We start from the raw sequence: 27,933 nt of genomic DNA, 5'->3' as shown, positions 1-27,933 counted from the left end.
CTATCCTGTATACTGAGTTGCTTAATTCATCCTATTAAATTCAACTCCTTATAGAATTTGTAAAATCTGTGAATTGTAAAATCTTTCAATTACTTCGTAAACAGGAAGAAAGTACACATGAGATTACAGACTTGAGACAAAGATAGCACATTGGAGGTCATTTAGTACAACCCTCAACACATAGGATGACAATGAGACTCAGAGAGTTGATGTCAGTTGATCAATGATCTCAACGATCACACAGCTGGTAAGTGGCAAAGTCTCTAACGAAGGTGATGATATGATGATTCCATAAGTTTCTTCTATCTTTAAGTAAAAAATTATATTTTTATTAAAAAATTGTGTTATTAGTTGGAGGGTGGGGAGAGTGGATTTGTCTGTTTAATTGTTTGGCATAAACTTCTGCTTCCATTGGTGTAAAGTATTCCCAGTAAAGAAATTCTAAACAAAAAAATGACTGTTTTGCAAGATTAGAAAGTGGTCTGAAACATTGAGGTGTTCTGTAATTGAAATATTCCATAAGGCTATAACTTGTTTCACAATTGGTATTATGCAGACATGAAGCCCAAGCCTTGTTCTAACAACATTCAAGACAAGGCCTCTATTCCCCACACAACAGTCTCAAAAGATGATTATACCAAGCAATATAAAATACGAACACTTCCCTCTAAAAAATATTCTGAGAAAAACCCTTTTTCCCTCTCCCTGAGAGGAGCCAATCTCAAATTTAGGCAGTACTGTGAAACTACTGACCAGGAACTCAAGGTAGCACTTTTAGAGGAAGCAACTGACAATATCTTTGTGTTCTTGCTGTCATGGGAAAGGATTTGGGTTTTCTTCCTTTTCCATCGGAAAGAAAAGAAAATTGCAAACTGCAGTTCCTTCTAATCTCAGTCTCGATGAGCCATGGAGAGGTAAATTTGGGCAAAGACCTTTTGCCTAATTATTTCAGTAAATTAGTGAACCTGAATTATGTGCCTACTATATGCCAGATGCTACATTAAGTATTTTGGATACAAAAAAGACAAAACACAGTCCTAGAAATCAAGAAATCCTACTGTAACACAAGGGAGAAAACATGCAAACAACTCTGTACAAAAAAAAAAAAAAGATAGGCAAGTTAGTTAAATTGAAGATAATCAAGAGAGTGGAGTCATTAGAATGAAGAGGAATCAGGAAAGGAACCCTGGGGAGGAGAGGGTTTTACCGGGGACCTAACAGAAAGCAGAAGTCAGGAGGCTGAAAGCAAAAAGGAGCAAATTTCAAGCATGGGGAAGAGCCTGTGAAAAGCTCCTAGTTGAACACCAATTTCTTGTTCAAAGAGCATCAAAGAGGTCAATGTCACAGGATCACAGGTACATGGTGGGAGGGGTATATAAAACATAAGAAGACTGGAAAAGTGAAAGAGATTATGAAAGGTTTGAATGACTAACACAGGTTTTTGTATTTGACCTCAGAAGTACTAAAGAGCCATTGAATTTGATGAGAAGGGAGGTGGTGACCTGATCAGACCTGTCATTAAGGAAGACTGATTCTATCAAATGAGTGCATGATAGACTGGAGGAGAGGAATACTTGTGGCTGGGAGACCAACTGGAAGGGTATTGCAATGAGGTAAGGGTATGCAACAGAGAAAGGGAAATGTTAGGAGAGAAGGGGGCATTTACAATAGACATCACATAGGTCAAATCAATAGGCCTTGGCAAGAGACAAATTATGACAGAAGGAGGGAAGGAGAAAGTGAGGGGTCAAGGAGAGATCCTACACTTCAAGCATCAGGGAATGAGAAGATGGTGGTGAGAAAGGTGGGGGAGAAGATAAGGAGTTGAGTTTTACACATGTTGATTATAAGATCTCTATGAAACATTTCGTTCCAGATATCCAATAAGCAGCTGAAGATGAGAGTGGAGAAAAATAAGTATAGATATGATCACTGAATATACGGGAGCTGATGAGATCATCAAGTGAAGCAATACAGAAAGACAATAGAAGGAGGTCCAGGGCAGAGACCTGTGGGACACCTACCACAGCTAAGGGTATCAGCTAAATGAAGATCGCACAAATGAGACTGAATGAGAGTGATAAAACAGGGAGGATAACTAGAAAACAACAGCATGCAGAGAAGTGGGTATCAAGGACAAGATAGTGAGAGGATCAAAGCCCCAGCGAGGGGGTCAAAAAGGACACAGACTGAGGAAAGGAAATCCAATTTGGCGATAAGAAATAGGAACTCTGGAGGGAGCTAAATGACAAGGTCAGGATTCAGACTGCAAAGAGTTAAGAAGAGAGAGAGAAGAAAGTGGGGGCAGCTAACATGGACAATATATCAAGAAGGATAGACATAAAAGGGAAGAAAGAAATGGGACAACAGCTAAAAGGGATAGACGGATAAAGTAAGGATCTTCAGAGGATGAGGGAAATACATGAATGTTGGTAAGCAGCCAGTACAAGCAAAGGGAGGGCCTTGAAGAAAAAGCAGAGAGTAAAGATGAGAAGGGAGTCAGTGTTGGAGAAGATGGGACACAATGGAATTACTTATGCATTCAGGACAATTTGCCTTGAGAAAGGAACAATCACCTCTTCTTGTTCAATAGAAGGAAGGTAGAAACAGTAGTAGAAGGCTTTGGGGATAAATAAGTTGAAAAGGAAAGCAGAAGAGGAAGCTTTAAGGTAAGAGATATATAGTACACATTTGTAAGTTATCAGTAACAGCACAGAGGGGCCAAGAAGCTTGAGTCTACACTTTAAGCTTCAAACTGTGGGAAGGTAACTTAAGGGGGAGACAGAATGGAGCTCAAATTTAACATGTAAAGGAGTCATCCTGTTCAACTATAGGGCAAAGTATTTTAACCTTTTTTGTATGCTAAAAAGTAAACTATGATATTACCATATTGAAGTTACTTTTCCCTCAATAATTAGATTTGCCCAGAAAGACGCACAAAGCTCATGTTAAAAATCAAAATTATGTTAAAATGTAATGTTAACATTATGAAAATGAAAATGAGAACGTCTCTTTTATGGTATTCTTCTTTTCCTCCCTATTTGTCTATATAAGATGTATCTTTACTGAGAATAGGAATTAACAAACACACATAGATGATGTCCTTTCATGGAGAATTTTAAAGGCAAACCAGGAATCTATTTTTCAATGTATCAAAAAGAAGTGAAGATTTCAAAGGAGTGGAAACAATTACCAATAGTACTATTGACAAGAGAGGAAATGACCCAGAAAAATGAGAACAAGTACCAATTCACAGACTGATTTTATCTTCTATAAAAAATTTTTGGACATATCAAGGAAATACTTCATAAAAAGAGGGACAGGCAAGGATCACGTAGATCAGAGGTGCTGCAGGCAACCAACAATACCGCAGAATGCAATCCAAACCAGATGAAAACATAACTTGGAACTATTTTTTCAAATTAATAAAAATAAAACAAGAAACATTACTATAACTTGGAAGGTCAAAATGTGGTCCATAAGGGCCCTTATGTCCACTTTAGTGGTCCCCATTTCTATTTGGGTTTGCCATCAATAATGTAGGCAATTTCTACAACAGCTGAAATCTTCTGTAACAACTGACTGAAAAATACAGAAAATACAAGATCCTGACATGCTTTTTTTAAAAAAATTCTAAAACAGCAATTGCCTTGACCATGGAAGAATCTTGACTCCCATGGAAATGTAAAGATGATTCAAAAATCCATGGACAGATTCAACTATAAAGATAATGTGGTTGAAGAATACTTTGAGTATTATATATCAAAAGCAAGACATAAAGCAGAGACATGCATCAGTGTGAAGATATTTTCCAACTGTCATGGAAGGGGTACAATACAAAATCTGAAAAGTTTAAAAAAAACAAAACAAAACCGTTAGGTTTGACCAATAATCTTGCATATTGATGACGTGATACAGATAGCACATGGTCCCTGGGATACTACAGAAACCTCCCAAATGTGATCCATTAGCAATCAGAAGAAATCAACATTATCAGTTGACAAAGGATGAAAAGTACAAGAGGAAGAAAAAGGAAGCCAATTTCCTAGATTTTAACATGCAACTGTATGGGCAAACATCTTGCATAAATTCTTCAGACAGAAATTGTTATTTTGCATGACTTTATAAATTTGTGAGAATTTTTATTTTTTTCTCTTGTTTTTCAATTTGCAGGGGAAAAAGTGAATGCTTGTTAATTGAAATAAAAAAGGTTATGACCTTCAAAAACTCAAGAGGCCTGAGACTTTTCAAGCCTTCTCAAAGTCCTTATCAGTGATATCTGACATTCTAAAGAGATTTACTATAGACTGAACTTAGGTATAAACAGATGGTTTTGAACTAGCACACAGCTCATACAAAATAATACTCCTTGAGCAACTGTTCTATGTGACTATGTTCACAGGAAATTCTAACAAGATCCCTAAATAAGATTTTTGGGGACATAAAATGCTATTGTCGTTCTTTCTCAGTCCTTTCAATCATGTCTGACTCTTTGTGTCACCAGTTGAATTTTCTTGAAAAAGGGACTAGAGTGGTTTGCCTTTTTCTTCTCCAGCATACTTTATAGATGGGGAAAATGAGGCAAATGGGGTTAAGTCACTTGCTCGGGGTCACAAACTCCTAAGTGTCTGAGACTATGTCTGAACTCAGGTCTTCTATCCACTATGACTCAAAATGTTTAGAAACAATCCTCCCAGTTCATACTTTACTTCACCTTCTCATAGGTTGTAATCTCACCCAATTTTTTTCATAGATAGGAAAACAGAAACCCAGAGATATAATTGATTTACCCATGGTTACACAGGTAAGCGTTAAGAAGCAGGGTTAAAATCTAGGTCTTCTTACTCTAGAATGTTCCTCTCATGCTACATAGAAATGTATTATTAGTTTTGAAATAGGAAGTGCTTAAGTAATAATTTGTACAATTAAGGCTGACTATAATATTATTATACAATCAACCCATTAAATGATCTAAATAACTGAAAGGGGAAAGATTATAAAAGTCGATACGAGAAACAGATGATCCCCAAATCTATGTAGCTAATCCAAGCCTCTCTCCAAAGCTACCATCAATCAGCAAGCATTCATTAAGTGCCTACTAGGTGCTCGGCATGACGTTAAATTCTGGGGATACAAAAAGAGGCAAAATATAGTCCCTGCCCTCAAGGAGTTTATAAACTAAAGGTAGAAGACAACATGCAAACAACTATATGCCAAGCAAGATATATACAGGATAAGTAGAAAATAATTAACAGACAGAAGGCATTGGAATTACAAGGGTTTTTTTAGGGAAGACTTCCTATAGAAGTGGGGACTCAGGGAGGTCAGTAATCACAGTGGGAGAAGAGAGTTCCAGGGATGGGTGACAGCCAGAGAATGCTAGAGGTGAGAAATGGATTGTCTTCTTTGTGGAACAGCCAGACGGCCAGTGGCACAGTATCAAAGATTATGTGTCAGGGAGTAAGGTAACATAAGACTGGAAAGGAAGACAAGGAGGCTAGGACATGAAAGACTTTGTATGCCAAACAAAGCATTTTGTATAGGAAGTCATCAGAATTGATTGAGCAGGGAGATGGATGTAATCAGATCTGAGCTTTAGGAAAATCACTTTAAGTGGCTTAATGGAGGATGGAAAGGACTTGGGGGAGACCTGCACCAAGCCAAAACCTACCAGCAGGCTATTGCAATAATCTAGCATATACCTTTCTTGTAGTTCCTGGAATATGATACTCCATCTCTCACATCCATATCTTTGCAATGGCAACCCTTCATGACTGAAATGCTCTGCCACTGTTCCTTCACACCTGAGTTTCCCTGGCTTCCTTCAAGAGTTAGATCAAATCCTACATTCTACAGGAGGCCTTTCACAATCCCCTTAGCAGCTAATATCTTACCCTCTTAGAACTGTCACTGCTGCTGAGTCATTTCAGTCATGGCCAACTCTCCATGACCACCCCCATTATGGTTTTTCTTCTCAAAGATATTGGAGTAGTTCATAATTTCCTTCTCCAGTTCATTTTACAGACAAGGAAACTGAGGCAAATTGGGTTATGTGACTTAGCCAGTATCCCACATCTAGTAAGGGTCTGAGATTGGATTTGAAATCAGGTCCTCCTAATTCCAGGCCCACCACTCTATCCACTGTGCCATCTAGCTGCCTACTCTCTTAGATTACCTTCCATTCATTCTGTATTTATCTTATATTCCTTTCCACGCTGTTAACCCCATTAGACTAGGAGCTACTTAAGGGCAAGGACAGAGTTTTTGCCTTTTTTTGATTGTCCAGCCCTTAGCACAGTGGCTGGAACACAGTAAGCACATTAGAAATGCTTAAATGAATGACTGACAAAAAACTAATTATTACTCAGAAAAAAATACTTTTGTAATCTCATGATGTCTTATGTATAGAAGTGTTGTTTTTTCAAAGTTGTATTTCTTTCTCCTGTTATGTGTTGATTAGCAAGTATCTGAAATTGTTTGATATATAAATTATTTTGCCTCTTGCTTTCCTTTTCCTGCCATCTGCTGCATATCACTGTACTCTCTTACAACGTAATCATTCCCATTAGAATATGTGATAGTAAAGAAAAATCAAAGCAGCTATCTTTAACACCAGCTTCAGTTTGGTACAGAGAAAAAGCACTGGCTTCAAAAAAGTTTTCTAATTACAAAAGAAGTTTGCTATTCATGGTATGTCATCCTTTTGTTTTTTTTTGGCCAAAGATAAGATTAAAAAAAACACATTAAGAAATATAGCATTAGGCTGTGATTTTTTTACATTTTTACTCCATTCACAGATAGGGGGTGTGTGTGTGTGTGTGTGTGTGTGTGTGTGTGTGTGTGTGTGTGTGTGTGTGTGTGTGTGTGTGTCACATCTAATATTCACATAGCTCTTCAAGGCTTGCAAAATGACTTACCAATAGTAATGTATCTCCACAACAACCCTAGAAGGTTGAGACCATTATTATCCTCACTTTACAAGTGAAGAAACTGAGGTAGACAAAGGTTAAGAGACTTGCCTAGCATTACATGCTGGTGATGGAAGCTCAATTCCATGTGGACAGTCTCGGGCGGGTAAAGGTGGGAATTTCTAAATCTTAGAGTTCTCATGAGGCCCCCTATAAACACCAGGGAATCGAGGAGTGAGACCGAGCAATCTCGTGTATTTCCGCCTCTTCCCGTGAGAAACGTGATGGGAGGAGCATCCCCCTCGAGACTGTCCCGGATCTGGGCACACCTATTGTTATCTAACAGGCACGGTATTCAGGTGCAAACTACACGGCCGGGAGAGCTTAATTAGGTCAGGAAAGCCTGAAAGCATGCTTATCACGGGAGGGGCCTTTAGAGGAAGAAGGCTCAGCTTTTCCTCTCTTCACTCTCCCCTCCCCCTCTCTCCCCACTTACACTTCTACTTCCAATCTCTTATTGTAAGATCTTTGCCTCCTTGGGAGATTCCTCGCTCCCTCCTAAGGAAGAATTCCCCCTGCACTTGTAACCAGGACCCTGAATAAAGCTTAACCCTTGTTCAACTCTGGGAGGTCTCTTCTCTCATACGATTATCCGGTTTGGCCAGCCGAAGACCTGCGAGAGGTAAGGTAAGAAGACTCGGGTAGCCCTCAGGCCTCTAGGCCTGGCAATTACACACCTACCAAATGTTTGAGAGTAGATTTCAACTCAGGTCTTCCTTACTCAAGGTCCACCATGCTATCCACAGTACCATCTATAAAAACCTCTAGGCATATTATTACTATGAAATTACTATGAAATGCAATGAGCACCAAGCTGTAATACAGACATCAATGATAGGCAGCCATAGTATAGTGGATATAGATGAATTTAAAGTCAGAAAGACCCAGGTCCAAGATTCTCTCCTACGTATCAGCAATGTATCCACAGAAAAGTCACTTCAACTCATAGTACCCCAGAAACTTCTCTAAGATTATAAATTATAAAACAGATGCAAAACTCTACTGGAACAGAGAATCTCCATACAAAGGAGTTTCTTATACAGTCAATCCCCTTTCCTTCAAAAAAATACGCAGAAATTTTTAAAACTTAGAAAATAAAATTTAGAAAAAGCTATCACTCATCCATTAATCTGATATGAAATATTAATTTTTATTATCCTTAATTTGTTACTATATTGGTTTTGTGATGATCTTTCCAAAACTATTGGTCATAAAAATTAAATACATACACAAACACAGTTATAATAGCATTTGTAGATACAAAGATTTTCTGTAAGGCAGATTTAGGAATAAGGCAAGAAATTTAATCATTTGACTAATGTGGGAGGGGGTATGTGTTTTTACTCCTTTTCAAGACTGCTGAGCCTCATTTTTTTTTTTAAAAAGTCCTTAATAGTAAATATAAGCTAAAACAGACTTACCTTTTATAATCATTGTAGGTTCTTTTCAGACTGTTCCACTTTTCTTTCAAGTGGTTCAGCCTTTTCTCAATCTGAATGGCTCCTGGATGGGAAACATCAACTATAATTTTAGGCTGCTTCCTACGAAGAGCTGCAATCTGCTCTTCGACTTTGTCCAGGAGATAATTGATTTTCTATAAAAAAAAAAATGTCAGTAGAGACTTGGGTTTGGATACTACCTCTAACAATGATTATATTAGCTGTATGTCCTTGGGAGAGTCATTTCACCTCTCAAACCTCAGTCTCCTCAACTATGAGACTGGAGTCATAGCTGCAGTAGCTACTTCACAGGACTGCTTGAATATCAAAATGCTGTACATAAAGTGCACAGCAGGTTTGAAAGTACAGTAGCAGTGCTGGCTATTATAGAATATTACAATAGCTTTCTCTTTACACATAGACATCATATAGACTTTTTATCATGGAGACTTATTAAACTTTAAGTTACAAGGCTGGTATTAATTTGCACTGCGGAGTCAGTTTCCTCACTCAGAGTTATAAAGTCATAATTCTTCCCTTCCCTCCTCCCACTCCCATAAAAATAGTACAGATACTAAAAGAAATAGTAGCAGTTGTGGTCATTAACCTTAGAGACCCCACTGAAAGTCATTCTGAAAGAAGGTCATAATACATACAAAGCATAAAAAGAATGTATGAAAAGGGGGAGGGGGGTATGAGGATGGAACCAAATGAGTTACTCAGGCATATGGAATTATGCTTTTATATATTCAGCCATATGAAATTATCAATGTTGGTCTTTAAAGCATACATGACATTACCATTCATGGGAGTAGGAGAGAAGCGTAGCACATACCATTTTAAAACTGAATAAAATAAAAAACATAACAAAATCACAAGGAAAGGAAATAGAGTAAATGCTCAATTCTTGGTAAATAATCAAAGGAATTAAGATATATGTTCATATTCGCTAGATATATGCTATATGTTCACACATATAAAATTGACTGAGGCAAAAGGTAATATGCTATCTTACTTCATCAGTGGCATGGTTCATATATGCAATCTCTACGCAGCAACTTAATATAATGAATTTAGAAAATTAGATTAAGGAATTTTTGTAATAGAAAGAAGACTTATAATTGGTGTAAATAGTAATGTAATCATCTCTAGTATGCCACATTTCAGGAAAGACTAGACTGGAAAATGGGAGGCATGGATTCCAGACGTGGCTCTGCCTCTGCCTAGTTAAATACACTCTGAAGTTTCCTTCCAAGCCTGTAACTCCATGACTAAAACACCCTGTGATGATCTTCCTTTGAAATTATAGTTCTCCATATCATGTGCTACTGAATGCTAATGGCATAAAATCTAATACATTTCACTCTAGTTTCTACTTTTATCATAAATACATTCCCCAGTTATTTCTTCACCATGCAGTTTGTACTATGACCACTATTATCGGTAATCCCTCCAAAAGAAACTTGGATTACATCCCATGAAAAGCCAGCTCTGATGGGCAAAGGTTTGGGTTGAATTTCCCCAGTGCAAGGTCGCCATACCAATTTGCAGACATCTCAGTTTCAAGACATGTCCCTCACCCAACATACATATAAGTTTTTCTCTTGCCCTTTCTATGTTGTCTTCTCTTATTAATTATTCTTTAAGCTGCTTGAGGGCATTAACTGCCCCATTTATTTTTATGTCTCCCCAGCCCTTAATGCAGTGCCCAATACATAACAAGTGTTTAATAAATAAATACCTTGCTGTCATTATAGCTATGAATACTCCAGAGTAGCTATCTGACCTTCATCTCTCATAGCTTCAGTTTCCTCATCTATAAAATGGGGATAGGATACCTCACAATGCTATTGTAGTGACCCAATTAGATGATACATGTAAAATGATTTACAGATCTTAAGGTGTCCTAAATGCATTTATCAGAGAAATAGTTTGATGGACTCTAGCCTCTGTTGCCAGCATCAATATCCTGACTTCTTCACATGCCTCACTACCTCACTAGAACAGCAGGTGTGCTGCTTACCTCAACTACATACCACATCCACCTAATATTAAATAGAACCACAATAGCCAGCCATCAAGAAAGTAGCACCAAGAGGATGCTGAGCAGAATCTTTTACCACTAAATCATAACCTAAGTGGATACATGCACAGTAACAGCAAAGAACTGGCCTCAGGTGATCTTATGATGTAGAGAGGGTTATTATAATATCATTAGTGTACATTAATATCCCCTTTCCCCCTTTTCTGTATGCATTCTGGATAAACATAGTTCCACCAAGGCTAGGAACCCTAGCGATATCAATTCAGCCCTCTGATAATTGACTCTTCATATATTCTGTAAAGATGAATTGCATCTTTTGCTCTATAAAAATCTCTGTCTTGCTTTGCTAACCTGCTCGTTCCTCTATGGAGCCTAGCCTGTTTGTTGAGAGCATAATCCTCAATAAGCCTTTGCTTGGGCTGGAGATGGTCTGAGTCTGTGAAGTCTTTCAAAACAAACTTACAACATACCTTGAAATACCACAACGTTTTTGACACCCAGCATGGAGAGGAGAGTCTGATTCTGATACTTTTCAATCAAAGCTAAGTCTTTTCCTTTCCTCTCTCTTGGCTGGGGTCCCTCAAATACCTAGGAAGTCTTGACAAGACACTTGGGGCCCCAGTGTCCATGGGCAATTTCCCTGTAGACACAGGAAGCTCTTTGAGGAACTTTACAGTCAGCTCTGAGCTGGCTTTTATCCCTCTCTGAGGGACACCACATGATCAAGTGAATGGTGGCTACAAAAAGGATTTCTTTGCATTCAGTGCCTTCCCCCTACCCAACCCAAACCCATAGGACTCCCCACTAGGCAAGTATCCTGCAAAGTTGGAACTAAATTTGGCTTACAGGACATGAAAAAAATTCACATGAGTGTAAAGAAGGTAACACAATGCCTGGGAGAGGGAGACACTATAAGTACTAACTAGGATTATTAGCTTCTTCATTGGATGGCACCAGTATACGATGCCAATGGTGATGAGATGCCCAATTTTCCGTGTTAGGTAATTTGGAATTGTATTCAGTAAGACTGAAGTCACCTAATCAGTAATGGGTTTGTTTCAAGTTTCAAATACATAATATTGTTTCAAATTGGTAAACTATTGTATTAGTTCCAGAAAGTATTGGATTTTCCTCAGTCTAGAGGAAGAATTACCATAGGGTGAACAGGCAGACCCTCCTCTGTGGTTCTTGTCAATTCTTCTTATTCTGTAAATTTTCCAGATTCCTGGAAACCATCTGTGTAGACAAGTTCATCATCCCAGGAAAAGAGCTTGTTTACGTTACAGAGTTCCTAAACAATGAGCTTGGCTTGCTGAGAATGTGCAAATTTATGTATTATACAGAAATATATTTATGTATATATTACATGCATGTATACTATTATATAGACATGATTTCTAATGATTGGTCTTTACACCACGATAAATGTAAATTCAAGAAGGAAAGAAAAACAGGTGAAAGATGTTCAGTGAAACTTCTTATGCTTGAAAGTTATGGTAAAATTTTTATTTCTCCATTAAGAGTAAAAATAATTCCATCCAGCCCTAAGCTGTGTTTGATGAAACTTGCCATTTAAGATAAAAGCTCTTGGACCTATAACTGATTTTTTTTTTTTTTTAGTTTGAATTTAGGTATAGTTATATGCATTATATCAGTACTCCACCATTTGAGCAAAATAGCACAGGCTACTCAGAGGCAGTGTGACATACTCAACTGTAAACCACAACAGGTGGAGGTTTGCTTCTGAGAAAAGCTGAGAGGACAACCTTGGCGCAGCCTAGCATGGGATCCTCCTGGCTCAGTTTCCCCACTGTGTTCCTTTGAAAAGGAATGTTTCCCAACATGATTATTTCAGAGTCTGGCTATACAGTGGAATTGTTACTGCACGGTTGATAAACTGTAACTCCTACCAAAAGTCAAACAGAGCTAAGGATATTTTATCTTGTGATATGTGCTATGATCAGGTCCCTACTTCTTCCTTTTATAGCAAATTTCTGTAAACTAAGCGAGTAGTCAGTAAAGTATATGAGCAAATATAATTATGTGAGATCTTGCTATTTTGATCTAAATTTACAGTCATTCCATGGCCTAAGCAAGCAGTGTGAGCTTAAAGTCAGGAACCTCTTTCGTTTCTGTTTCAGGAAGGAGATTTCAGTACAGTTCAAAGACAACATAAGGTTGTAAAATGTTTCAAAATGATGTGAGAATAACTGGGTACTGGTCCAGTTGACTGAGGAACCTAGCTGTCATTCTATTAATTACTAAAACTAAATCAGAAACATCTTTAGTTTGGTTTGGAAAAGAGAATTTCAGTGTCACCAATTTTCTTAAAGTGAGGTAACCTATGGAATATTTTGCAGTATTTTGTCTTACATTAATGGAAAACTCAACTTTATTATGAATGTTTCCTTATGAAAAAGTTACTGATATGTACTATTTTGGAATTAATTAAATATCCTCCAAAGTTTTTTTTAATTATAATTGAAGTAAAAGTTAGCCTCTTATGAGTATATTCATTTGTGCAATTACTTAACTCAGGGGTGGAAAGCTTCTACCTGCAAGTGTTGCAACTTGTATTTTTATGTACAGGGTTGGATAATCAATAGCATCTGATCCTCTTAAAGAAAACTGGAATCAAAGTGGACATTTTTGAGAAACTAATAAAATCAGATAATCCTGTATATCAAATGCAAATGATTCTAATGGGGATCTTGGTTTCTCCTTATAATTGGGCCCTACATACTGAACAGCCAGATTTGTGTTTTCCAGACAACAGGCCATTGCTCACCTACACTTAGGTGAACAGTAGATTCCAGCCCATACCCACCCATGATCCCCAAAATGTGGCCTATGCTCAGTTCTGGGAGAGCTCTGGGAGAGCTTTGAGGCAGGGACAGCTTCTATTCCTCTTTGCATCCAGAAGAAGCTACAGAAAACTGAGACTTTCATCCCTTTTCCCAAATGAATTTGGGATCCAGCTCTTTGAGGAGAGAATGATGGAATGTAGCCACTGTACCCACCCGCAATCTCCCAGCTTCCCCATGTGCTTAATTCTCTCACTAGCACACCAAGTGTGTCCATTACCTCAGCCACTTAACACATCCATCTAGTCTCAGATAGGATCCCAATAGTCAGTCAATAAGAAAGCACGATCAAGAAAGTGCTGAGAGTGGAGGGCTGCGCAGGAATTGCAAAGAGCTTTTCTTAGATGAACTTACAATGTAGAGAGGCTTGTTATAATATCAATATTATCCATTAATACTGTCCAGTGTCCTTTTCTGTATATATTCTGGGTAACCGCATGAGTACTTCCACCAAGGCTAGGAACCCTGTCCGTATCAATAACCTCATTCAATATTTTAACATTCATATATTCTGTAATGACAATTGCATCTTTTGCACTATAAAATGCCCTGTCTTGCTTCACAAAGCTGTTGGTTCCTCTAAGGAGCCTATACTACTTGTTGAGAGTATAATCCTTAATAAATGCTTTGGCATGGGTTGGAGATTGTCTGAGTCTGTGAATTCTTTTGAGACTGCCGCACAACACACCTTGAAACACTGTAACAGTTTCATAACATGTCCCTAACTTTGCAAAGCTTTGCAAAGTTTTTGTACGTAATCAATTTTACCTACAAAACTTTAAGAAGCATAATTATATTTACCTAGAAGAGATATGAAAGAGACAGGATTGTTATATCACTAATTTTTGGGTGCCATTACTCTTGGCTGCAGGTCAAAAAATACATGGTTCACTTTAAACAAATTGCTATCTCAAAATGTCATTTGACTGCTCGTCTTCAAATACAATGTTAACAATTACCTTTACTGACTCTTCCTGCGCAGAGAACTGTTCCGAGAAACCACTGCTGAGATTGGTAGAATTCAGTAACAGTTCTATGTGCGCCATGGAGAGTAAGACTTTGTTAATTTCAACAAGATAATCGGTAGGGAGGGGAGTTGATCTATTTCCACACAGATATGGATGATCAACTGTAACACTCTGCTCAATGGGGGTCACCTGTAGAAAAAAAAGGAATATGTTTAAATCAAATGAAATCAAACGAAAAAAGCACTTCTAAGTTACTACTCTATGGTAGACATTGTGGAAATGTACAAAATTTAAAATAAAATAAAACAAACCATGTTCTCAAGAAGCTTACATTATATCAAACCAAAGTGCTACCATTCCCAAAGACATTAAGAATTTTTAAAACAATATATTTACCAAAAGCAAAATGTTAGAGATATAGTTCTATGGGTAAAGCAAAGCTGCACATATAAATACTCTAATACAGTATTTAAAAATCTGCACTCCTGCAAACTTCTAGCAATCTCATTTCAGTATTGACTTGAAATACACTGTAAAACAGAATCTAAACATTATTATAATGACCAATCAACAAAGTACATTTGGAGAGGAAATTTTCTTCCTTATTTCTCATTTTTATCACAAGCTATAACATTTTTCAAAGCCTCCACTAATACTACACAAAATTATAAAGGGCTTTAGTATGTTTTTACATGAATTCTTAAATATACTTCCTTAGGAACTACTATAAGAGGGAAATAGAGAATGGTAAAAATTATATTTTGAAGTTTTCTAGTTACAGTTCTACCCTCAAACAACCTCTCCTCCTTTGATGTCAGCATCACACAAACATAATCAGGATGCAGAAACTACTGGGTTGGTGTGTCTTCTAAAAAAAATGCTTTTCAGTTAATTGAAAGTTCACCTGTGCAGGAACAGAGCTCAAATTTCACATAAAAACAGCAAGTCACCAAAGAAAAAAAAAAAACGCAAAACAGAAAAGGACTTAAGTATAGAAAGTTACTACAGTGACAGGGAAGATCAAAGCACAAACTTGGAAGAAGACAATAGTGTAAAAATGACTCCTTGTGAAAACTCAAAGAATAATGTAATTTGATCTTAGGTCCAAAAAGAACTCTTAGAAGAGCTAAAAAGGGATTTTAAAAAACAAATTAGAGAAACAGAAAAAAAATGTTATTCTCCTTTCTCTTTCCTTTTTTCCTTATCCTTTCCCTTTCCCCTTTATTCTTTTCTTTTCCTTTTCCTTTCCCTTTCCTTTTTTTCTCTCGTCCATCCTTTCATCCTCATTTCTGTCTCTTTTCTGTTTGTTCTTTGTCCTTTGCTTTCCTTGCCTTCCCCTCCGTTCCTTCTTCTTCCCTTCCTTTCCTCTCCCTCTGTCCTTAGAGGGTATTATACCCTTACCTTCCAGGAAGATACTCAAAACAAAAAAAAAAGGAAGCTGGTATCCACAGAAACCTGGAAGTGTTTACCAGATTAGATTTTTTGCACTCACAACATTCAATTCTTGATGATGTAACACTGGGCCCCACCCCCAGCTAGGGCTCACTTGGGTTCAGAGGACCACTCAGAATGAATATTAAAAAAAATAACTATCTGTTTTGGCTAGAAACCCTGAGGCTCTGCCCCTCTGAGATTGATACTTTTTTGACTTCATAAAAAGAGGCCTTTCTTTACTTCAAAACAGAGAAATAAAGTATAAGAAGACATGAAAGTTAGAAAGGCAGGTTGAGAAGGAATTTGAACATTATTTACATTTTCTACACTCTACTATACTTGACATTGATCACTTCTATTATCACCTACTATATGGATCTTTATCACCCTGTTAGCCGAAATTCCTGTCCTGAGCTACATAAAAGGAAAGATAGTATTTCTTGGACCATTTTTCAGATCTCTTTGGGATAGAGACCTAGTAAGGTATACTGCTGGGTCAAAGGGTATGCAGATTTTTGTGGCCCTTTGAACATAGTTCTAAATTGTTCTCCAGAAGGGTTGGATCAGCTCACAGCTCCACCAACAATGAATTAGTGTGTCATCTGTCCCACATCATCTCCTAGGATAAGTCCATCAAATCACAACTCACCACCATGTTCCTTATTGCTCTAATTGGAGGGTTCAAAGGTGGAGCACCAAAACTCCTAGACATACTACCAAGGGTTCTGCTCCATCATCCCTCTTTCTTGCCTCCATTTGTATATTGTCCTGATGTGACAGTCCACCTCCAGAAGGAAGGACAAACTAAAACCTGTCAGTCGTACAAACTACCCCACCTCCTCCTTTCCCTTTTCCTTTCCTTCCCCTCTCCTTCCCATTTGTCCTTGCCTTTTCCTTTTCTTCCCCTTCCCCTTTCTTCTCTTCCTTTCCTTCTCCTTTCCCTTTTTCTTTTTTCCTTTTCCTTCCCCTCCCTTTCTCTTGCCTTCCTTTCCTCTCCCTCTGTCTATACAGGGTTATACCCTTATCTTCCAGCAAGATAAGGGTTATACCCTTATCTTCCAGCAAGATACCAAAACAAGGGCAATGAGGTGAAGGGAAGCTGGCATCCCAGTAACCTGGAAAGGCTTTAACGAATTAGATTTTCTACCCTTATATCTCTCTGTCCTTGATGATGCAACAATTGGGCCCCACCCAAGTCCCCACCAAGTCCTCCCTTGGATTCAAAAGACCACTCAAAATGAATGCAAAAAAGAGCATTTGTTTTGACCAGAAACCCTGAAGGTTCTGCCCCCTCCTAGACTGATTTTTTGACAATATAAAAAGAGACCTCTCTTTACTTCAAAACAGAGGAGTAAAGTGTAAGAAGACATGAAAAGTAGGAAGTCAGGCTGTGAAGCGCTTTGAATATCAAACAGTATTTGATATTTTATACACTCTGCTGCACTGTACATTGATCACTTGTACTGTCGCCTACTGTATAGATCTTTATCACCCTCTTAGCCAAGTTACTGCCCTGAGGTATGTAAAAGGAAAGATAGTATTTCTTTCCCCATTTTTCAGATCTCTTTGCGATAGAGACCTAGTGGGTATATTTCTGGGTCAAAGGGTATGCACATTTTTGTGGCCCTTTGAACATAGTACCAAATTCTTCTCCAGAATGTTTGGATCAGCTCACAGCTCCACCAACAATGAATTAGTGTGTCATCTGTCCCACATCATCTCCTAGGATAAGTCCATCAAATCACAACTCACCACCATGTTCCTTATTCCTCTAATTGGAGGGTTCAAAGGTGGAGCACCAAAACTCCTAGACATACTACCAAGGGTCCTGCTCCATCATCCCTCTTTCTTGCCTCCATGTGTATATTGTCCTGATGTGACAGTCCTCTTCCAGAAGGAAGGACAAACAATAACCTGTCAGTCGTACAAACTACCCCACCTCTTCCTTTCCCTTTTCCTTTCCTTCCCCTCTCCTTCCCATTTGTCCTTGCCTTTTCCTTTCCTTCCCCTGCCCCTTTCTTCTCTTCTTTTCCTTCTCCTTTCCCTTTTTCTTTTTTCCTTTTCTTTCCCTTCCCCTCCCTTTTTCTTGCTTTCCTTTCCTCTCCCTCTTTCTACAGAGGGTATTACACCCTTACCTTCCAGTAAGATACCAAAACAAGGGCAATGAGGAGAAGGGAAGCTGGCATCCCGGTAACCTGGAAAGTGTTGAACAGATTAGATTTTCTACACTTATATCCTTCTACACTTATGTCCTTGATGATGCAACAATTGGGCCCCACCCCTACCCAGTACTGACTTGGGTCCAGAGGAACACTCAGAATGAATGTAAAAAACAACTGTATCTGTTTTGGCCAGAAACCCTGAAGTGCTGTCCCTCCTAGATTGTTTTTTTGACAGTATAAAAAGAGACCTGTCTTTACTTCAAAATAGAGAAGTAACATGTAAGAAGACATGAAAATTAGGAATGCAGGTTGTAAAGATCTTTAAATGCCAAAAAGTATTTTATACACTCTACTACACTGTACATTGATCACTTATCCTGCTGCAACCTTTTGTATAGATCTTTATCACTCTGTTAGCCCAAGTTCCTCTCCAGAGCTATGTAAAAGATATAAAAGATAGTAAAAAGATGTAAAAGATTCCTTTTCCCTTTTATAAGATCTCTTTGGGATACAGACCTAGCAGGGATATTGCTGGGTCAAACAAAGGATATGCACACTTTATGGCCCTTTGAACATAGTACCAAATTCTTCTCCAGAATGGATCAGCTCACAGCTCCACCAACAATGAATTAGTGTGCCAGCTCTCCCATATCATCTCTAACATTTATCATTTTGCTCTTTTACCACATTAGCCAATCTGGTAAGTGTGATGTGGTACCTCAGAGCTGTTTTAATCTACATCTCTAATAAATAGTGATTTACAGCATTTTTTCATATGACTATAGATAGCTCTAATTTCTTCCTCTGAAAACTGCTGGTTTATATTCTTTGACCATTTATTAATTGAGGAAACAAACCCCTCATTTTCCTAAAACAAACATAATGGAACCTCTGTGCTAATGACTGACTATACCATTCCTTCACCTTTAATAATTCTATCAATAAATAACCTTGAATACTATGTTGCATTACTGAATGACATAGGAAGAGATAGCAAAAGCCAACAATAAAACAGAGATACAGATGTTAATAATAGCATATGGTGCTTTAAAGTTGACAAAGCACTGAATAGATATTATTTCATTTGATCCCCGTAACTCTATCATGTAGATGTTACCATTACACTCCTTCTACAGATGATGTAACTGAGACTGAATCCAACTGTATAGCCTCAGTCATTCCTGGAAAGGACTTTGCTCCCACAACCTTGAACCTCTGTCCCTTCCAGCTGCACCTTGAATCTGGTGTCCTGCCTGGTTGAAACTCTAAAGAACAAGATGGACTGCCTAGGAGAAGTGCATCACATCTAAACTCACCACCATGTTCCTAATTCCTCTAATTGGCGAGTTCAAAGGTGGAGCAACAAAGCTCCAAAATTCCTTCCTTTAGAGAGGGCAGAAATTGGTCTTTCCTACCACTCCACCTTACATCTGATGCCCTGCCTGGTTCCAGTTCCAAGGAATGCCCTCTACCTATACTCCCTGGTGTCCTGCTCCATCCCCCTTTCCTGCCTGCTTTTGTGTATTGTACCCCTCTTTAAATGGGGGCCACCTCCAGTCATTCCAATCTCTATCTTGTCCAGAAATTCTGGGCTCTTCCCCTCTCAGATTGTTGGGGTTGTTATGCGTTAATTAGATAAAAGGGGACACTCCTTGGCTCATTTCTCAATTCGACTTAATCACTCAATGGGCCTTGCCTCAGTCAAGCTGAGACCTAGTAAAGACCTTAGTTTCAAAAGGCCAAGGTCTCCCACTGCATCCAAAGCCATCTCTAGTCATCCTGACTGTCTATCTCTTATCTATCTAGTCATATTAAATGTCTTGACACAGGGCCCAGATGGCTCCTAAGGAGAAAGTAAGGCTGATGACTTTTCACAGCCCTCCCTCACTGAAATCCAATTCACTGGCAACTCATAGCATCATCTTCCTGATGTGGCAGTCCTCTTCCAGAAGGAAGAACAAACAACATTCTGTGAGTAGTACAAACTGCCCCAATGGAGACACAACTGGCCACTTCCAATTTGGGGGTGCAGCTTCTTCCTTCTTCTTTCCTTGTCATCTGTCCCCTTTCCGTTCCCCTTTTTTCTTTCATTTCCTTTCCAAAATTCCTTTCCTCCTTTCACTTTTTACTTTCATTCATCCCCTTCCTTTCCTTTCCTCTCATTTTCCTTTCCCCTTTCCTTCTCCTCCTTCCTGTTCCCTTTCTCTCCCTCTGTCCCTTACCTTTGGCTACAATGCACAAAGCAAAAGGAAATTGGGAGAACGGAAACTGGTATCCTTGACAGCTGAAAGGTCTTCACAGGCTAGATCTGTTTTTTAAGACCAGGCTTTATACCCACTGTCATTTCCTAGCGCTTCTCTTTCCTGGGGATTGGTTGAACCTTGACAACAACTTAGGGTGAATGTGAATAGCAAATCAAGTACTATCCCCCATGAAGCAATTTCTGATAATGAAAATACTCTCTGCTTCCTCAAGTTGTCTGAGATCATATCAGAGGTTTCCTTTTTCTGCATCCAAGCGCTGTAAGTAGGAGACACGTGTTCCAGTGATTATACCTTGACATTGTTATGTCTCGTCCTCAGAAGTAGTAACTGTAAGCGTATCTCTTCTCTCCTGTTTTCCTCCATCGGGTGCTGTAACATCTCTTCTCCTCTCTGCAGAACTTCCTCAATCTGGGCCTTCTCCTCATCCAACTGAAAATGGAAACAGAAAAACAAGTCAATATTTCACTTGGATATCTCTCGAGCAATGTATATTTCTTTACTAGAAAGAACATATCCATCATGATGAATTTCTGTAAACGAATATCCCATTAAAAATTTAAAATAACTACATTAAAATTATATCATTTACATTTAATAGATTTGTACATGTATAGTCTGTCAGATTGCTTGCTGTCTTCGGGAGGAGGGAAAAATTGGAATTAAAAATCATAAGAAAATGAATGTTGCAAACTGCCTTTACATATAATTGGAAAAAATAAAATACTATTAGGTGGAAAAAAATTCTAAAAATTATGTTGTTTCAAAAATGTTTTGAATCCTCTTGGATCTTTTAAAAAATGCTCCTGCAATTTCAATAGGGAATCTCCAACGAGTAAACTACCTCTACTAATGTAGGTTATCACCTATTTTGCAAAAGCTATGTGAAACAAGGAAAGTAACTTGCCTAGGATAAAAGATCTAAGTATATGTTAGAGGCAGGACTAGAACCTAGGTCTTCCTAGTTTAGCTGCATCAGCAGTATATCACACTATCTCTCTAAAGTATATGTTAAAATAGCTTACAAATTAAACCATGCTGATCCTTAGTTAATTCTCCTTGAAAATTTAACTCTCTTAGAAGCATTATATAAATCATTTGGCAATTGCTACATCGAAACCCAACATCAAAAACTCTCATCTTAAAATTCTCCACCACAAATGACATGGTATGGGGGGAGGGGGAGAACACGCACAAGGTTATTGGGGTTAAGTGATTTGCTCAGGGTCACAAAGCTAATAAGTGTCAAGTATGTGAGGACAGATTTGAACTCAGATACTCCTGACTCCAGGGCCAGTGCTCTATTCACGTGCTTTATATTTAAGGCAAAATTCACAGAAAAATCAAGTGGATTATACCTTTTCATCTTCATCACTGGGATTTTCTATAGCCTTCAACAAAGTTTTTAAATCATGCTCTAGTTTGTCTAGGTCCACTGAATGCATACCAGCCTCAACAGGTTGTGATTTCACAGAAATTTTCTTTGAGAAAAGCTCTTGGTCGATCAACATCTACAGAAGAGAGCAAAAAAGAAAGTATAGCTAAGGACAGGTGAACCAAAAACAGAACATGACTCCAAGTAAGTCCAATGACTACAGCTAGAGGAAAGAAGCAAATGAGGTAAAACCAGATTTCAATAACCAAGACAACTGTAAAATAGGCAGAAATGAAAAGTAAAAACAATTAATTTGCCAATGAGGTCAAGCAGAGATATCTCATCATTTCTTTGTACTTTTGCATATTTGGAGATCTTTTCAAAGCTATAGTGACTTCAACTCCATTCAGGTTTCATGAGATTACACATCAAGAGGTGACACAAAGCCATATATTGGGTGATAAGACAGCAAAGACAATAACTCCTTGGCATGAAGTCGTGTCAGATACTAAAAACGAAATCTCTCTAACACTGTATTTTAATGCTTGGTACAAGATCTTTAATAGTTACAAAAATTCCTTTTAGCCTTCTTAAAAATAGAACTGACTGGAATTATTTCCCCAAAACACTAGCTTGAGACTTTACTGATTATGTAAATAAAGCTATAGGACTTTTGAAAGAGAAGACCGTGCCTGAAAATGCCATTTACCCAAAATCTCCCTGAAGTTTTTGCTCCACTTGAAGTTTTTGCGTGAAAGAATTTTGTTAAAATTATATATAAAGATAGATATATGTCTAATTGATGGCTAAATTATGGTATAAGAAGTGAGCACTGAGTATTTCTTCAGAGAAGAATTATATGAGAGGTAACATACTTTTTCAATATATTTCTCTAAATGAAACCTTTTCTTCTACTAGTAAGGAAAGAATAAATGAAATAATGCATCTGTGGGCATATCCCACATTTTTTCCCTACTCCCTTCTAGCAGTCTTTTTGCCTTTTGGGTCCTGTTCCTTTACCTAGTAAAAGGATTCCACTGACACTATTTTTTAACAGAAAATAAAAACAAAAAGTAAATTTCTGCGTTAGGCCTGCCTACACTATTTATATAAATTAAATCAAGTTCTTCATTTAATTAAGGTAAATTAAATAAAGTTCTTCACTTCAACAGAAGCAGGAAGAGTGAATGTGTCCCTATACACACAGAGTTTATGAAGTCACCATCACAAGGTTAGTTCTTTCCTTGTGGCTTCCTCATGGGAACCAATATCTTACAGTGTTTCAAGAACTGGAAGAAGGTATTCCCAGAGTAGTTAAAAGCATAAACAAACACAATGAGGAAGAAAGAGCAGGGGTTCCTAACAATTTTTATGCAACGGAGCCCTTTTCTAAATAATGTCTTCATCATAAAATAAAATACAGATAAATCAATTTTATTGGCTAAGTTATCAAGATACTAACAAAACAAGTTTGTGAACCCCAGGCTAAGAACTCTAGATTTAAAGGAAAAATACCAAGCATTTTAGCCTGGACTGGGTATGAAGTAATGGAAAGCAAACAGAATGAAATATAAAGTTAGACAGGCAAATTTTAATCCAGTGGTGAAGAGCCTTAAACAACAGGCTTTGAATTTATTCAAGAGGCAAAAAGGAATCAGTATTTTTTAAGCTACGGAGTTACGTGATCAGATGGGTGTACTAGTAAGGTTAATCTAATATAGATATTTTAGTTAAACAAGAGAGAATAGATACTAGGAACAACAGACTGAGTCAGAGGATAATGCAAGAATCAATTGAGGCTAAAAGGTGACAGGGGTAAAAACTCAGGTGGTGAAGGCAGCAGAAATGGTAAATAAAGAACTGAGTTAAAATATACTGTATTTGGAGAATGCAATATGATGTGACTTGTTATATAAGACAATTGATATAACTTGATGGTTTATGAACTATAAGGAGATATGTGATAGAGTTTCAACAAATATGAATAAATAATCATGAGGGAGGTTATTTGTAAGAATAGGGATGGCATAGCCAGATATGAGGAAATCAAGAAGGAGAGCTGGTCAAAATGAAAGATAATACATTCAGTTTTAGAAACAATGATCTTGAGGTATCTGTGATACATTCAGTTAGAGCTTATCCAAGTACAGGGCTAAAAAAGTGAGTAATAGCAGAAGAGCATGAAAAGAATTCTTAAGTGCTACCAAATTTGAAAGCTATCCATATAGACATCATACTTGAAGTTATAAAAACTGATGAGATCACAAAGAGCTGAATCAGGTAAAGAAAATACGGCCAAACAAACCTAGGGACATGGACAGCTCTAATTAAGAAGCATGGGAAGAAGAGGAAAACAAAGAGAAAAGAAGAGTTAAGGAGGTAGTATATCTCTGTTTTACATTAAGTACTCACTTTAGCACTTTTGACGTGCTGTGACACTTTTTCAAAGTTTCTATTTAATTCAGCTAACTTAGGCTCCACCAGCTCACTGCTTGCCAAGCCCCGGGCCCTCATCAGTACAATGGCTTGCTCACGAACATTTTCGACTTGTAGATTAACATCATCCAGTTCAGATGTTAATCGCTAAACACATAGAAACACAAAATTATCATTAAGTACAAGAAATAATGATGGATAAACCAATTAAAATAAGGATTTGACGCTATTCAAAAGGGAAGATATCACAAATATGTTAAATGTCTATCTAAATAAAACACTGGCAGTATATTTAATTGAATTAATGAATCTAAATGGAGGTAGTAGAGGTGGAAGGGGAGGAGAAAATTGGGTTATGGGGTTGGGGCTTTTCAAATCCTTCCCAGATGACTTGTATCACCTCTGCATCTCTCACTAAAATTAAAATTCAAAAACAAAAAATAGAATAATACAGTGTTTATATGAAAAGCAAGATTCTGAGCCCTAAGAAATACAGTATATATTACAAATGCCATCTTAGGCATACTTACTTTCACAATTTCCTCACTTTTATTTACAGGCTTCTTTTCAATCTCATCCAACAGAGCTTCAGCTTGGTAAAGCCAAGTACTTATATGAGCAACATTTCCATCAAATATCTCCAGCTGGCTCTGATGGTTCTGAAAATATATACGTATGTACATACTTTTTAAACAATCACATTAAGTATTCTATGAGATTGACATTTAGAAAGATTTGAATGATCATGACTAGACAGAATTGGATCCTGTGAGTATTAGTTAGGAGAATTGAAGGCTCTAGGTAAGAAGAATGTCTCTAAAACTTAGAATTATTTCAAAGAGTAGTATTTTTCCCTCTTCTAGATGCTGATAAAGGAATTCCTCTATAATCATTTGTGGGGAATGCTATAGAAAAGAAATATCTACGTATATGTGTGTGTGTGTGTGTGTGTGTGTGTGTGTGTGTGTTGGAATAAATGAACTCTAAAGTTCACCCAAGCTCTAATACCAAATTATCAGAGAAAGGGGTTTTAAAGAAAAAAAGCAAAGTAACAGAATTGAAAAAAAAATTATGTTGACAAGATGTAAAATAAAGATGATAATAATAAAACCTGTTTGTGCACAAACACGGACAGATGTATGTAGACACACTCAGTTTTTCCAATCAGTTTCAATTTCAATTTTTTTTAATCTCATGCTTAACATCTATATCAGGATATTCCTCTGGCACCTCAAATTAAGAATGCCCTAGACTAAATTCATTATCTGGTTTTTTTTTTCCAAAATCTGCCCTCTGTCCCAGTTTTCCTATTTCTTTTGCTAGCATCACCACCCACTGTCCTCCAAGTCAACCAGTTTCACTCAAAATGATGCGGTATTTTTGACTCTTGTTTCTCCCTCACTATAACCTCCAATAATTTGTCAAGTTCTGAGACTTTTACTCATAATATGTCATATATTCACTATTGTCTAGTTATACTCCCACTATCCCTGTTCACATGAAAAACTGAAAAAGCACTTATTATACCATTTACCAAAGTATGGTCAAAATAGATATATAACTAAGATATAAAAGGAGAACTTATTACCAATCAAACTTATGGATAGGAGAAGAATTTATGGATAAACAAAAGATAGGGAACATTATGAGATATGAAATGGATAATTTTGATTACATTAAATTAAAAAGGGTTTGTACGCATAAAACCAAGGTAGCCAAGATTAGAAGGAAAGTAGAGATCTGCATGTGGGGGGCAATTTATCTATAGACAGTTTCTCAGATAAAGATCCCATATCTCAAGTACTTAGAGAACTTTCTCAAATTTTTAAGAATATGAATCATTCCCCAACTGGTAAATGGTCAAAGGATATGAACAGTTTCTCAATGAAAACCTCAAAACTATAATAAGTCATAGAAAAAAATGCTCTAAACCATTATTGACTAGAAAAATGCAAATTAAAACACCTTTGCAATATCATCTCCTACCTTTGGCTCAAATAAGAGAAGGGGAAAATGACAAATGTTGAAGGGCATGTGGGAAAATTGGGATATTAATACATTGTTGGTGAAACTGTGAACAGATCCAACCATTTTAGAGAGCAATCTGGAATTAGGCCCAAAGAGTTATAAAACTATGTATACCCTATGACCTAACCATTAGGTCTATTTCCCAAGGTGGTCAGAAAACAAGGAAAAGTACCTATATATTCTAAAATATTTTTATCACCTCTCTTTTTTGTTGGCAAAGAACTGGAAATTGAGAGGGTGCCCATCAGCTGGGGAATGGCTACATAAGTTGTGGTATATGATTTTGATGGAGTACTATTCTGCTATAAGAAACGATGTGCTGGTTGATTTTAGAAAAACATGAAAAGACTTGCATGAAAGAATGAAAACGAAAGCATACAGAATGAAGAAAAATGCTGTATACAGTAAGCAATACTGTTCAAAGAATAATTGTGAACAACCAACTTATTAAGAATACCATAAATACTCAAATCAACTATAAAGGACCTATGAAGGAAGATGCTATCCACTCCCAGAGAAAGAACATATAAACAGAAGTATGCCTAGTATGGTTTTACATGTTGGTATAAATCTGCATTAAGGCAGAGCCAAGATGGCAGAGGAAAAGAAGGGACCTGCCTGAGCCCTCCCTACAAAACCCCTCAAAATACCTGAAAACAATGACTCTAAACAAATTCTAGAGCAGCAGAAGCCACAAAATGACAAAGTGAAACAAATTTTGAGCCCAAGACAAGCTGGAAGCTTAACAAGAAGTGTCTATTGTATGAGGTTCAGAGCAGAGCACAGCCAAGCATAGGCCACCCCATAACACATGGGACTGGAGCATGCCTCAGGGTACCGAATCATTGGCAGCTGTAGTGGCTTCCAGACTAATCAACCCACAAAGGCCAAAGGCAGCTTCAAAGGTCAATGAGAAAGCTCTCTCACCCGTGTGAGAGAGGAACATTGTTCAGGCACAGACTGAGGGCATTGGCACCTACTGCCACCGTAGTAGTAGCTGCTTCTGGAGCTCTCAGCCTACAGACAGTGGGGGAATCAAGTGGCTGATCTGGGCCACAGTCTTGGGTAGTAGTCTCATGTTGAGGAGGAGTGCTGGTGTGGCAGAGCTGGTGGTGGCTGTGGAGAGGGAATCCTACTGACAGTTCCAAGGCACGTTGCTCATAGACCAGAGTGAAGGCCAAGAGAGGAGTAAATACCTTTCCTTTGATCATACCACTTTTGAGGAACTGAGAATTTACAAGTCCCTAGATATGTCTCTGAAAATAGCTCACAAAACCCTTAAAACTTGGGGGAGTATACCATCCACTTAACAAAGAGTTCAAAATTCAAGTAATTGGCTAGGAAAGTGACTAAAAAGGGGGAAAAAAATAAGACTCTCAAAGGTTACTTTCTTAGTAAAAGGGTATTTTCTTAAAACAAGGAAGTTCTTCTAGTTGTATGGAAGAAGGCAGCAAGGTCAAGGCTCTGAAATCCAAAGCCTCCAAGAAAAAATATGAAATGGTCTCAGGCCATGAAAGAGTTGATTTTAAAAATGAAATGAGAGAAGTAGAGGGAAAAATGGGAAGAGAAATGAGACCGATGCAATAAAATCAAGAAAAATGAATCAACAGCTTGCTAAAGGAGACCCAAAAATGATGAAGAAAATAACACCTTCAAAAATAGATTAACCCAAATGGCAAAAGAGATCCAAAAAGCCAATGAACAGAAGAATGCCTTAAAAAGCAAAATTGGTCAAATGGAAAAGCAGGTCCAAAAGTTCACTGAAAAAAATAATTCCTTAAAAATCAGAATGGAGCAAATGGAAGCTAATGACTTTATGAGAAATCAAGAATTCATAAAACAAAACCAAAAGAATAAAAAATTAGAGGACTGCATGACGTATCTCCTTGGAAAAACAACTGACCTTGAAAACAGATTCAGGAGAGAGAATTTTAAAATTATGGGTCTAACTGAA

At 37.6% G+C, this 27,933-nt stretch overlaps 1 protein-coding gene across 18 annotated transcripts in view; it reads right to left on the bottom strand.

Annotated features, from left to right (window-relative positions):
• LOC140526901 (utrophin-like) overlaps window positions 1–27,933 on the bottom strand; it is a 558,532-nt gene that overhangs the window by 260,548 nt on the left and 270,051 nt on the right. For 17 of the 18 annotated variants that reach the window (XR_011974583.1, XM_072643530.1, XM_072643537.1 and 14 more), the window contains 6 exons: window positions 24,482–24,610; window positions 23,928–24,098; window positions 21,499–21,651; window positions 20,435–20,572; window positions 14,275–14,472; window positions 8,390–8,562 (listed from right to left, as the gene is read on the bottom strand). Coding sequence is in view for 17 of the 18 variants with exons in the window: in XM_072643530.1 (XP_072499631.1) it covers window positions 8,390–8,562; window positions 14,275–14,472; window positions 20,435–20,572; window positions 21,499–21,651; window positions 23,928–24,098; window positions 24,482–24,610 (962 nt within the window). In the remaining variant the exon portion in view is untranslated. Of the gene's footprint in view, window positions 1–8,389; window positions 8,563–14,274; window positions 14,473–17,852; window positions 17,940–20,434; window positions 20,573–21,498; window positions 21,652–23,927; window positions 24,099–24,481; window positions 24,611–27,933 lie in introns of those variants that run through there. The other variant, XM_072643544.1, reaches the window with a different exon arrangement.

This window comes from Notamacropus eugenii, chromosome 2 (assembly GCF_028372415.1).
Source record: "Notamacropus eugenii isolate mMacEug1 chromosome 2, mMacEug1.pri_v2, whole genome shotgun sequence".
NCBI classification, from domain to species: domain Eukaryota; kingdom Metazoa; phylum Chordata; class Mammalia; order Diprotodontia; family Macropodidae; genus Notamacropus; species Notamacropus eugenii.
Note: the sequence above shows the minus strand (reverse complement) of the source record. Positions and strands in the feature narration are given on the sequence as shown.